The sequence below is a fragment of the Anopheles bellator genome (genome assembly GCF_943735745.2).
Source record: "Anopheles bellator chromosome X unlocalized genomic scaffold, idAnoBellAS_SP24_06.2 X_unloc_1, whole genome shotgun sequence".
Lineage (NCBI taxonomy): Eukaryota > Metazoa > Arthropoda > Insecta > Diptera > Culicidae > Anopheles > Anopheles bellator.
This window is the reverse complement of record NW_026684271.1, coordinates 576,870-590,302: the sequence shown is the minus strand read 5'-3', so window position 1 is coordinate 590,302 and position 13,433 is coordinate 576,870. Positions and strand designations below refer to the sequence as shown.

At 42.4% G+C, this 13,433-nt stretch overlaps 1 protein-coding gene across 1 annotated transcript; it reads right to left on the bottom strand.

The window, feature by feature from the left end:
- Window positions 1–2,046: 2,046 nt before the first annotated feature.
- On the bottom strand, window positions 2,047–10,642 carry LOC131214123 (cytochrome P450 4c3). The gene is made up of 5 exons (XM_058208494.1): window positions 10,414–10,642; window positions 4,786–4,901; window positions 4,200–4,482; window positions 4,059–4,128; window positions 2,047–3,156 (listed from the first exon to the last, which is right to left on the bottom strand). The coding sequence occupies exons 1-5, from the start codon at window positions 10,640–10,642 to the stop codon at window positions 2,256–2,258; spliced, it is 1,599 nt and encodes a 532-aa protein (XP_058064477.1). The 3' UTR covers window positions 2,047–2,255.
- Window positions 10,643–13,433: the final 2,791 nt, after the last annotated feature.

The window sequence follows — 13,433 nt, the reverse complement described above, 5'->3', positions numbered from 1 at the left end:
AAGTTTGTTTCTATTTCGGAAAGTAGGGTAAAAAACATTTCCCTTGGGATGCGAAAATTTTTCTTGAACCCGCAACAACATTATTCCATGAAAGAAAAATCGATTGATCATTTTCGATTTTGGGCACACTTACCCTGCTGATAAAAAATTCAGTGGGTCGGATTTACATCGCAATATTTTGTGATGTATCGTTATATTTTTAGTTTCTTTGCTATCACCGTCGCTATCGAAAACGTAATACGCGGAAATCATCTTAAAGTTGCAGAAACGTAAAAGCAAGAATCGTACGCCCATCTGAACTGCTATCTGTGTATGTGTATCTGTGTGTGAAATGTTTACAAAAATGCACCAGAATGGCAGTTCGTACTCGAAGAGCTTGACAAGCTTTTACATTAAGGCTTTTTAGCACATTTTAGCACATTTAGCACTCGGAGCTTCTCTAATTGAAAACCGTGATCCCGACCATCGAGTTCGACAAACGAGAACGAGAAGTTCACTCGAATCCGCCGTACGAGTTCTGTAATAGGGGGGTAAGTCGAAATTACTTTTATTCTAAATTATTGTCTTCGATTTTCCTGCTCGGTCGTTCTCTGGTAGATTTCTGGGCGTCTTTCCCAGATCCCCTTGAAGATTATGGGCCCTACCCTGTGGACAAAATTGAGTGCCCGTGCTACCCCTCTGCCTGCGACGCGGTGGAGGAAGGCTGAGACGAGTGAGCACGAACGCCCCTCTGCCTGCGACGAGGACGAGAAGGGGCGAGCGGGCCAGCTAATGGTGGTCCGCTTCTGGGCAGCGGCGGAAAGGAGTGGAGGGAACCCCGTGAGGCGGGCTTTCACGCGTCACCTTGTGGGTTTCAATTACCTGGGGAGGGTAGGGTGCGAGAGCAAAGAGGCCATGCGAATGTGAAGACGAACAGCGAGGGAAAGGAAGAGAAATAGAAAAAGAAAGAGACAGCGAGATCGAGGCAAAATACTGTTCGGTAGCGGACGGCAGTCTGTCTTTAACTTTTGTTCTGGAGTTAGGCGAATCGGGGCGAAGCCTCTGTCTCTGTATTTTCTAAGTGTCATGTGCAAAGTACCAAGTGCTACTGCTTCTCTTTCCATCACGTTTGTTCCTAATAGAAATACCCCCACCAACGCAGCATAGCGCCAGCCAGAAATGCACGAATAGGTATGCCCTATAGGGAAGAGTGAATCGGCGAGCGAGCGAAACAGACAAAAAGAGAGCAAACAATAAACCGATCCCGAACCGAACCCGAAACCCGAAGCATTTTCATTTCTCGAACGGAAGGGAGGGAATACGAGAGAAAGAAAGAGAGGGGGCACATAGGATAGAGGGAGACAAGGGGCAATTTCGAGAAATAAATTCGAGGGACCAGATTTCGCCAACGAGGGATCAGGGCTTCTCAGTATGGGAATTTGTATGAACGAAATACACCGGTCCCTGGTTTGTCCCTGGTTGGTCCCTGGTCTGTCCCTGGTTGGTCCCTGGTCTGTCCCTCGAAACTCCATAGTGAGAAGAGCTCGGGTGCTCAAAATTGTTCACTGGGAATTGAAATGACAGTTCGTTTGTTTTTTTTAGCTTTTTCAGTTTCCTTTACTTCCCTTTGTATTGCCATTTTTGTCAAAATCTGATCCACTGTCGAAAAACTAGCCAAAAAAATAAAACTAAAAAAATATTCCGAATCGGGAAAATAACCGATAAACAAAAGGCGCTCAAAAGCAACTCAAAGTAACTCACGGAATTGTAGCAAAAGATTAATAGTTTCTTGGCCTGCCATACATTTTTACCAAGTTTCTCATAGTGTGCACCCCGGGTTACACAATTATTTTGTAATTAGATGACAATAGGTTTGAACAGTGGTATAGAATGTTATTCACTACTACCTAATATTATTTGTTACACCCTTAGCAGTTCAGTTCTCTAACTTTTCCAAATTTTATTTATGAATCGCATAAATTCCTAATTCCGTTAACGTTTATTTGCTCGAAGATTGTAACCTAGACAAGCATATGCCACATATGTTTCTTGGAGCTCATAAAACAGAATATCTTTGTTTATAAAAAGTCGAAACATCCCAAACCAATGAAGTTGTGCCAAAGGTACGTCTAGTTAGATAATACTGAATCGAATAAGTGCATTTTAATATTGTGTTTTCTTTCACCGTTTCTGTTTTTTATGTTTTTTGTTCTTTCATTGTTTTTGAGCTCTGCTCTTCTTTTACTTTCTCGCTTTCTCCCTTCTTACGCTCTGGGCTAATCTCGCTTGTGAAGCCGCACCCTAAGGCCGTCCTTTGGTCGTAGAACTAGATCGCAGAGAAGTAGGACGTCCTCGCGCCGGTTGATTGCCTCAATGCGGAATCTTCTTAACACAGCCGATATAAGCGATTTTTCCTCCAAGATGGCAAACTTCTGTCCTATACAGTTTCGTGGTCCGGCGCTGAAGGGAATGTAAGCGTACGGATGTCGGCCGATGCAGTTCTCTGGCAGAAACCGGTCCGGGTCGTACTTATCAGGGTTAGGAAATACTTCGGGGTCACGGTGCAACTCATAGACAACGATCATTGCGGTGGTTCCGGCCGGTACAGTATAGTGGTCAACGAGCACATTTTCTGTTAGTCGACGACCGATCACAGGGATGCTCGGAAAGAGACGCAGGCCTTCTTTGATGCAGCATTCTAGATATCGCATTTCGTTGAGCTCTTGCATCGTGGGTCGCCGCTTGCGATCGCCATCCATCACTGCATCAATCTCCTCAATCACACGGTTCTGGATCACTGGATCTGAACCAAGTAGGTAAAGTATCCAGGCCATGGCTGCTGCCGTTGTGTCGTGGCCTCCGATGATGAATGTATCAACCTCTTCCCGGATCGCTACGTCCGTTAGCCCTGAGCCCTCAAGCAACAAGTCAAGAAAAGCAAGCTGCTTCTTCCGACTTCCATCTTCTTTGTCATAGTTGCTGTTTTCATTATTATTATGGTCCATCGCTTCCTTTCGCTTTAAGAGCTGTTGCTTGCGCTCACGCACCACCCTATCGGAAAAGTTATGCAGCACCTTCAGACATTCCTGGTGCTTTTGGAACTCTTTGGTTCGCTTGAAGATAATATCTGGGTGTAACCATATCTTCTGCAGTCTATTGCGAATTATCTTCCCAATTCTGAACGAAAAATAAGCAAATGAGGTTTTGAAGGTAAGAGAATGCAAGGTTAGTGAGCTTACTAGGCTGTTCAATAAGTTCGTAGCCTCGACAAGAAAAATACATTTTAACGGTTTGAAATACACTTTATTATTCAGTATGGCCTTCCTGAACATCAATAAACTTGTTCCCAGGAGACTCCAACTTATACATTCCATTCCTGAAGTGATAATCTGGCAGGGCTTCAAGAGACGCTTTGCAAATGCGATGCATAAAATCCACTTTATCCTATCGAAAACGCTTTAAATGTTGTTGAGAAAGATGCATTCGAATGCGTTTTTAGCGAATGCGGTACGCATTGTGCAAACAGTATTTAGGAACCCAACACTTCAGTCAAAATGTTGGTTAAACTGCTTAATGAGATGACTATCCTTTATATTAAAACTGTTTCAGTGATTCGACGATTTTCCAATACGATATCATGTAATTTTTTATGATTTCATGTGTTGTGTCTGTTTTTTGACGTTTTTGACATGGATCGTCTTGAAGTCTAGTACGACCACGTTTAAACTCAGAAATCCCTCTTTTAACCATCAAATTAAAGGTGAAGAGTTCTTTCACACTTTCAACATTCGTTCATAAATGTCCTTTGCTTTTAAATCGTTTAAAAATAAAAATTAAGTCACTGCACGATACTTGATTTTTTCCGTTGTAAAAAATGCCGTGACAAGCCGATACTAAATGGCTTGTAAAAAAAGAATTAAGTGACCGATTGAAATGAAACTTCACATACGTTCATGTGAAGAGTGTACCAATATAACAAAACAAATTTGGACTCCCAGCAGCGCCCTGTGTTATCGAGGCTACGAACTTATTGAACACCCCAGTACATCATGTAATAATCTTAATTGTATGTACTTAACTGTTTGTGTGCTCGTACATAATCGGAGTTAGAATTTTTTTGTGCGTATACCGGACAGCCCATGGCAGTTTCTATCAACAGACCAAAGAGAAAATAAGTTAAAGGATTTTGATTTCAAGGGTAGGACGCAAAGTAACATTACCACAGAAGATGTCCAGCGCGCAGAGTGTAACGTGCGGTACAATGTTAAATCCATTAACTTCTTGCAGTTGCGCCTGTGTAAGCTTCTCAATCAGAACTTCGGCTTGGTTCAAGAAGATCGTCACGAAATCAGCCAGTATCTTGAAGTGAAATGCTGGTGTGAGAGACTTGCGGCGTGGATGCCAGATATGCCCGGGAGACGTGAGGAGCCCGTTACCAAGCCAGGCCTTCATGTACTCGTAGTCGTTACTCTTCTCCACCAGTTTGGGGTTACTCAGTATTGGCTGTGAACCGAAATATGTCATGAATAGTTTTACCACTTTTTAGTTCCAGTTCAATGTTATGCTGACTATCAATTATTGCTGTCTACAATCAGGTCCTAATATTTTTTCACCTCACGCTGCCCTGGGTAGCACATATCTTAATGGCAGCTAATTTTTATTTTAATCTGTTGATGTTTATGTTGATGTTTAGTGTATATTTATACATTGTTGATCATTAACTTGATACGCCAATTAAAAAGGTATTGCTTTCTGATGAATCTGTGCAAAATTTTCGAATGACTCAACTACTGTTCTGTAGCTTACCTCAACTGCGCACGCTTTGGATATAAGCACGTATGGGATAGGACCATTCCAGACGCGACTGATGCCTTGACGACGGCCGTACATCTTTCGGGAAGCTATGATCCTGTCGAATAACTCTATGAAAATGTGATACGTAAAATATCATAATAATTATTCACTATGATTTCAACGGACAGAGCCGTATTAAGCATCCACACAAAGTCAAGGCCAGAACACACCGCGAGCTGAAATTTTTTAACCGAAATTTTGGAACATTACGGAAAGGCAAATTCACTTTGTCTTCTACCAATTTCTGTGAAGCCCTTCACACCGGCTGTCGGCGTTGGCGACGTCAACTTCGTACGCCGACGGCAAATTTGTATAAAAGACAACTCTACTTTGGTAACGCTCAGAAACTTTGACCAAGGTTCGTATATTTGGTGGTTGGGTGGGTCGGGTGAAATTGTTTGACAGTTGAGGACAGTTTGTTTCTGTTTTGTTTTGTTTCAAGAAATTAAATTTGATTTCAGTTTTGAAAAAAAAGTAAAGTAATTCTGTTTTAGTCGGGTATAAAATGACATTAAATATACTATCAGGCTGATATGGCAGAATCTGCCAGACAGGCGTAAGGTGCATAGCCTCTCGTTAACCGGACGGAAATCGATGATCGCCGGCTTCAGGCGTGGACCCTCGGCGAAGCCGGTTCCAAGCATGTGGTTGCGGTGGTGGCAGCTTTAGTGGATATCGTATGTGCTGCCACGCCTTTTCTGCGAACCACTTCCTAGCCAGCGCATTTCTTGTAGTGCAACGATATCCAGTTGCAGCGCGGCTAGGGCCTCATCGATTTGCCTCTGGCTCATAGCTCCTCTCAGATTGCGCACGTTCCATGTCCCTAGTTTCATGCCCGTTTTCGTAGTCCTTTTGATCCGTAGCAAATGGTCGTCATCTGAGTTCCAGTGTCTATGCTATGCTATGCTGTCTATGCTTAAAGCTTTCTGATTTTTTATGGGCGGGGTTGTTGGCCCCGCGTATTATTTAAGGTCCATAAACGTCGTGGAACCCTTACCCAGTGAACAATTTTGAGAGGCCAAGGCTGCCCCTCTGCCTGTGACGCGGCGGAAGAAGGCTGAGACGAGTGAGATCGAACGCCCCTCTGCCTGCGACGAGGCCGGGGGAGGGCGATCTCGCAGCGCGCTAAGTGAGCATGAGACGCGTTCGTTGGTTGCCGGGGAAAGAGCGGAAGAAATCCTCGTGAGTTTTGAAATCGCCGTGAGTTTGCAGGTGGAAGACGAACGATAGAGAGAAAGAAAAAGGAATAAAAATAACAGAGATAGCGAGATCGGGGCAAAGTCCCGAAGTTTGAGGGTCCGACAGTCTGTCTTTAACTTTTGTTGTGGACTTAGGCGAATCGGGACGAAACCTCTGCCTCTGTTTTTTCTAAGTGCCAAGTGTAAAGTAGCAAGTGCTAGTGCTTCTCTTTCGAACATGTGTGATCCTGATAGAAATAATCCAGGTATGTTTAGTGGACAGTATTCAGTGACAACCACATAATGTTGAAATGTTTTCGCTTTGCTCGTTTCAGATGTCCAACTAAACTGGGATGCAAAGGATTCGCATGCAAATGCAATGCAATGCATTTTACAACGCGTCTAAGGCGTTGAAGGCAGCTACGCACCAAATTGTGAACGAACCGCTAGTGAAGAGTGAAGAGTGTACGCGAACCGAAAAAAGAGACAGAAAATATACCGAAATGTACCGACCAAATACGAACTGTTTCATTTTGGTTAGGGGGAATATGAGAGAAAGAAGACAAAAAAAGCGAGAGAACACACAAGTGAGAGGCAGGGGGCCGTTTGGTGAGAGAATTCAATCGACTGCTCACTCCTTGGACCTTACGACTGCTCACAGCGATTCCCCCATATAAAGCTATATGGGAAATAGTCTTTGAAGTAGCGGATGAGAAGCAAATGAGCTGCGGATGAGCTGCGGAATTTGAAGTGAGAAGAGCGAAATTGTTCACTGGGTTGTTCGGGTTCTCACCATAGAGTTTCGAGGGACAAAACACGGAGAAACCACGGACAAACGAAGAACCAGTGTATTTCGTTCATGTATGTGCCCATACTGAGAAGGCCTGATCCCTCGTTGGCGAATTCTCGTCCCTCGAATTTATTTCTCGAAATGTCCCCTTGTCTCCCTCTCTCCTATATGCCCCCTCTCTTTCTTTCTCTCGTATTCCCTCCCTTCCGTTCGAGAAATGAAAATGCTTCGGGTTTCGGGTTCGGTTCGGTATCGGTTTATTGTTCGCTCTCTTTTTGTCTGTTTCGCTCGCTCGCCGATTCACTCTTACCTATAGGGCAAACCTATTCGTGCATTTCTAGCTGGCGCTATGCTGCGTTGGTGGTGGTGTTCTTGTGTTGGTGGGTAATGCAATCCGCCGTTGTACACATTATCGCAAAGGACATTTCACAAAGGAAGATAAGAAAGTAAATTTTAAGAATTTGTAAGAAAGTAAATGTTTTAAGTAAATTTGTTTGTTGTAATTTGTTTTAAGTAAATTTGTAGGAAAGTAAATTCTATCATTAACAAACGTGATGGAAAGAGAAACACTAGCACTTGGTACTTTGCACCTGGCACATAGAAAATACAGAGGCAGAGGTTTCGTCCTGATTCGCCAATTCGCCAATTCGCCTAAGTCCAAATAGAACAGAAGTTAAAGACAGACTGTCGGACCCTCAGAAACTTCGGGATTTTGCCTCGATCTCGCTATCTCTGTTTTTCCTATTCCTTTTGCTTTCTCCCCTCCGTTCGTCTTCCACCTGCACCGCGTACGCATCGCCTCTCGCCCATAGCGCCCTTCCCTCTCCACCCAGTGAACAATTTTGAGAGCCCGAGCCACCCCCTCTGCCTGCGACGCGGCGGAGGAAGGCTGAGGCGAGTGAGATCGAACGCCCCTCTGCCTGCGACGAGGACGAGAGAGGGCGAGCGCGACGTTCACTGCAACGAGCGGGCCGGCTCATCGGGGCGAGCTCGTAGGTAGCACCGGAGGGAAGGGGAGGAAAGGAGGGAGAGGGGGAGTTTCACGCGCTAGCTTGGTGGTTTCATTTACAGGGAGGGTAGGGTTTCAGAGCCGAGGGGCCATGCGAAGGCGAAGACGAACAGACGAGCGAAAGGAAGAGAAATACAAAAAAAGAGACAGCGAGATCGAGTAAAAATTATAAGTCCGAGAGAGAACGGGCAGTCGATTTTGCTCCAAGTCAATAAGTGCAAGTGTTCTTCGTTCCATCGTGTGTGATCCTGATAGAAATAATCCAGGTAAGTTTAGTGGACAGTATTCAGTGACAATCAAATAATGTAGAAATGTTTTCGCTTTGCTCGTTTCAGATGTTCAACAGGGATGCAAAACATTTTTCAACGTGTCTACGGCGTCAACAACAAGTGATATTGTCGACGCACCAAATTGCTACGACCGCTATAGTGAAGTGTGAAGAGTGTACGCGAACCGAAAAAAGAGAGAAAATATACGCTTCGAAATCGAACCAACTGTGTTATTTTGGCTAGGGGGAATTGGGAGAAAGAAAACGAAGAAAGAGAGGGGACACACAGGAGAGAGGGAGACAAGGGGCAGGTTCGGGAAAAAAAATCGAGTCGCCAAAATCTGCCATCGAGTAACTAGCCCTTCTCAGTATGGAAGCCTACGTGAACGAAATACTCCAGCGACTCGAATGCGACTCGTTGGCGACTCGTTGGCGACTCGATGCTCCATACTGAGAAAACGCCGGGGAACTCAAAATTGTTCACTGGGCAAGTAATTCAAACCCACAAGCTGACGCGTGAAAGCCCTCCTCACGGAGTTCCTTCCACTCTCTTACCCCTCTACCAACGACCGTACCAACATGAGCCGGCCCGCTCGGTGCAATGAGCGTCGCGCTCGCCCTCCCTCGTCCTCGTCGCAGGCAAAGGGGCGTTCGATCTCACTCGTCTCAGCCTTTCTCCGCCGCGTCGCAGGCAGTGGGGTAGTAGCCTGGGCCCTCCAAATTGTTCAACAGGTAGCAAAAGAACGGCAGTTTCTAGGCCTACCATACATTTTTGCCCAGTTTCTCTCATAGTGTGGACGCTTGGTATAACAGTTCATTTATTTTTACGTGCGGAGTTGTTGGTCCCACGCCAACCCCAACTGTCTTGTCACGCCGGTATCGGTATCAGGAATCGGGAAACCATGGCCGGGGCTGCGTTGGATTCGAACCCAGGCCAGCTGTGTTGACAGCGACGAGCGTTACCGACTGCTCTATCAGCGGGAACGTCATAACAGCTGCGGAAGCGTATTTTGAAGCCCTTCCAGTTTCTCACCTCAGGAATGGAATTTATAAATTGGAGTCCCGTTGGAACAAGTGTATCGATGTTTAGGGAGACCGTACTCAATAATAAACGTGTTTCAAACCATAAAAATGTGTTCTTATCCACCCGCAAAACTTAATGAACGCCGTAGTAATAATAAAACGAAGGCAACTATAAATCCGCAAGGTATTTTACGAGCGATGTGAAGAAAAGAAAAGTAGAATGGAAGAGAAAGAGAGAGCAGTGAATGATACGAACTAAGCCCCAACGAGCCGGATTTATTTACTTTATTGACGGAGCCCGAAGAGTTGTAGTCAACATACGTACCGACAAGTTCTCCCCACTCAATCTTTTCCTCTTTCTCATCCACCTCTTTCTTTTTTTCTACTTCTTCTCCTTCTACTAGCTCTTCAAAGCATCTGCGGCCCCCCCCCCCCCCACCCCTTTTCTTCTTGCTTCTTCTACGCGATTTCAATCCTGATACTTCGCTTATTTCAATTCATTGGTTTCGTAGTGTGTTGTAACCAGGTGGCCACATTAACCGGTTAACCAAGGGCAAACGTGGATGGGAAAAGGAAAATGAAATTAGAAAGCCAAATGATGTCATGGAAAGCCCGTTGGTCCATTTCGAAAGTCATCAACTCCTCTGTGATATTTTTGACATGTAATGTTAAATAATTTTACTCGTAGCGCAGAATGGCTTTAAACGCAGTTTTGAACTACGTTCATCCACACGGTTGCACGCAGCTGAAATCACGACTAAACCATTTGGATCGATTAGTTTTGCAACGTACATTCCCAAATAACCATTAAAAAATTTGCTGTGCTTATGAGCCTATCATAGGTTCGAATTGTGGCGGATATAGTACATTCTACCGCGGCTACAGTAAATTACTCGAATGAATTTTATGCTGTTTTTTGTCGTTTGCAATAGAGAAAGTTGATGGTTGAACAGAGAAAAGTTGATTGTTAAATTATAAATACAGCTCAGTCCATTCCTGGATAAGAAAAGTGTTTAAAAAATTGTTGAAATTTAAAAAAATATATAAAAAACATAGATGTTTAAAATTTACTGCGTTGATGAAATATTTCAATGAAAACGGTTAGGCTGGAAAAGGATAGACTGGCAATCGAAATTAAAATAATTAGATTAACCTTCAACACAGCTCATGTGATCCCCTGCTTCTAAAAGAGACTGTATCCCACTGCAATAATGCAATGTTTGCATCAAACGTGCATTTTATTTCATACTCGGGTGTGATCTTTCCCTTAGGTAACATCCGCTTGAAATGTAATATTTTAATACCTTCTTACCATCCTTGCAGCCGATGTTAATTTGCAGTCCGTTTCCGACTAACGGTAGACAAACTGGCCCAGGAATCTGATTTATCATCTTGACTACCTTCGTCCGTCTCACTTTCAATATCACCATTGCAGTTGCCATTACTAGACACATAATCATAGTAACTGACGTTAAAACTACACCTATTGAGATAGTTTTGCCCACTACGGGTCTTTCGCCAGAACTAAACCAACTCTCCATCGTTGAGTGAAGTTGTTTTTGTGTTTGTTTGTGTGAAAGTGTTTTTCTACATGCACTTTCAAAAATCAGCAACAAACTTAACTTTTAAGCACCAAAACTATCACACCTAGGAAAAATGTAAAAAGTGCTTGGGCTTATGGTGGTTGAAATGATTTCTATCTGTTTACTTATTTGCTAGGAAAGTTTTCGTTTGTGCGAATGTTTTGTTTGTATGGTTTTGGAAAATAAGAAATACAAATTTTACTGCACTTCACTGCACTATTTGAATACACAACCAGCCTTCATGCCCCCATTATTACTCTTCGTTGAAAAACTTCGCCGATTGTTCGTTGATTTCACTGTATACTGAGATCGCTCACGCGCGATGTATTTGGACAGTCTAACCTCGACCGCTGAAGCGAACTCGTATTTATAAACTATGCCAGGCGATTACCGAACCTTAATGCCGGCCTAGAGCCTTCGCTATGGAGCAGTCAATTTGTCGGTGGCCTTTACACTCGATGACTGTGTCTGAGGACAATACGCTATTTGTTGGTTCAACTTTGCATTAAAGAAAAGTCTACCAAATATATTAGATTAGATGTACAGGATTAATAATCACGGCCTATTGGTGCATTGGTGATACAAAAGAAAGAAAAACTTTGCTATACTCTATTATGGCTGTTCGAGATTGACTATTATGACTGTATATTCACATAACTATATTTTACATTTCAAATAATTGATCACTTCGATACCATGACCATTTGTTGTGAAAGAATGGCACCGTATTAACCTTCAGACATATTATTTATCTTAAAATCAAAGTATTTTTCATGGGTTTTGTGTTTGTGTTACGTAAACTATGAAAATATGGTTCGAGCCATTATCAATATTTATGCTCGCAAATTTCAACAAATTATTGAAGTTTCAATGCTTCGATGAATAATATATAATAATTTTAGCAGATCAAGATGATTTGTTGCCATTCTCTATTCTTATCCAGTCTAAGGAATGAAAGCTCGCATGTTTCTGGACCGCATAATTGTAAATCGAAATGTAAAAGCGACAATTTCAAGTGTGGTTGGTGTACGCAGTATCTTTGAAAAGATAATTTTTGGACATATATTCCATATACAGATTCCTTCGATATTTCGATGAAAGCTTCGATATTTTAATAATTGTATAACCGTTTCTCTTATGGCTTGATCGCCCCATAAAACCAAGGTTGCACCGTTTTCGATTACGCTATAGTTTTGTCCCGACTCTATAGGTTTGTTTCGACTCCAACGTATTGTTCCTTGTTGCAGATCCATGCAGATCTCGGAAAGCTTTTGCCCAGGAAATGTAGATATGTCGTTGTTGAAGTCAATAACCCAACATTATGTTTTCTTATTAATTAGGTATTAGCACTTTCAAATAACAGTTATGAATATTATTCAATTTCAGATCACAGCTATCAAATTTTAGTAAAAATAAAGTTTTTCAGTATTATTGAGTGATTGTTAACGGTTTTAGCCTGATGACTTTATTTGAGCAATACTTATAACATGTTTATAACAACCCTGCCCGTAAAACAAACTGTTACAGAGAGCATCAAAGATTAACATTGATTAACATGAACATGCTTTTCTATGCTTTCTTTTTTCTGTTGGATTGTTTATTATCAGTCGAAAGAACAAACAACGCAAATGGTCTTCCAACCTGTGAACATCCTACATATAATTGAACATTGGAAAAACATTGGTTTTCCAAATTCATACACAAATTTTCAAGGATTGGCCTTGTGGTTTGTTAATGGCCATAGTGAATGCAAGTTAAATCGGAAATTGAAGTTTTTTAAACTCATTGGGATCCTCGGAATGAGAACTTCCAATGCGAATGCTGTTATGATATTTATTGTAATACAAAGCAGAGACACGAGACACATCCACTCTCGTTTGAGGGTGACAGAAGAATGCGTTTATTGTACATAATATAGGTTGCTTAGTTTGACAGTTTGACAGTTTGATTGACGGATTACAATTCCATTTTCAACAATATTAACCCGGGGGCCACACTATGAGAAACTTGGAAAAAATGTATGGCAGGCCAAGAAACTATGAATCTTTTGCTAGAGTTCCGTGAGTTACTTTGAGTTGCTTTTGAGCGCCTTATGTCTACGGGATATTTTCCCGTTTCGGGGGTATTTTTTTCAATTTGACAGTTTACGGCAAATTACGGCAAATTTTTATTGCTTTCCAAAAATATGGCTAGTTTTTCGATAGCGAAACAAATTTTGACAAAAATGGCCATAAAAGGAGAAGGAAAGGAAACTGAAAAAAACAAAGCATAAACAAACGAACTGTCATTTCGCTCACTGGAGCTCACGGAATTTTTTGCGCAAAAGCTTCTAGTGTGGACGCTAGCATATCAAAAAACCTGTAGAGAAAACTCATAGTGTGGTCGAGGCGTAACGCTAACGCTGTTAGCGATGCAATCGTTTCAAAACGCTGCTCGTTACAAATCAGCTTCTTCTTCTGGAATAACCGCTGAGCGGAAATTTAAATCAGCATCTCGTTGAAAATTACCTACATATTTATTTCAATTTTACGCTCGTCGATTTCGCGCTGCCAACCGAGCCGTCTCACGGGCAATTGTATGTTCTTCTTCCGTAATTATATTCGCAAAGTTTCACATCCTTCTTGCATTGGTTTGTTGCATTGCCTTCTCCTATTGCTTTGTTGGGAAAGATTCGACCGTCTTGGTCGCCTTAAGACCGTGTGTTTATTTATTTATTTATTTATTTATTTATTTATTTATTTATTTATTT

Excerpts from the sequence above, each read along its gene's own strand:
- LOC131214123 (XM_058208494.1), bottom strand. The coding sequence starts at position 10,642 with ATGGAGAGTTGGTTTAGTTCTGGCGAAAGACCCGTAGTGGGCAAAACT. Across the intron at positions 4,483-4,785 it reads CCAAAGCGTGCGCAGTTGAG|CCAATACTGAGTAACCCCAA; the intron begins GTAAGCTACAGA and ends TTCGGTTCACAG. Across the intron at positions 4,129-4,199 it reads CGCGCTGGACATCTTCTGTG|AAACTGCCATGGGCTGTCCG; the intron begins GTAATGTTACTT and ends GTCTGTTGATAG.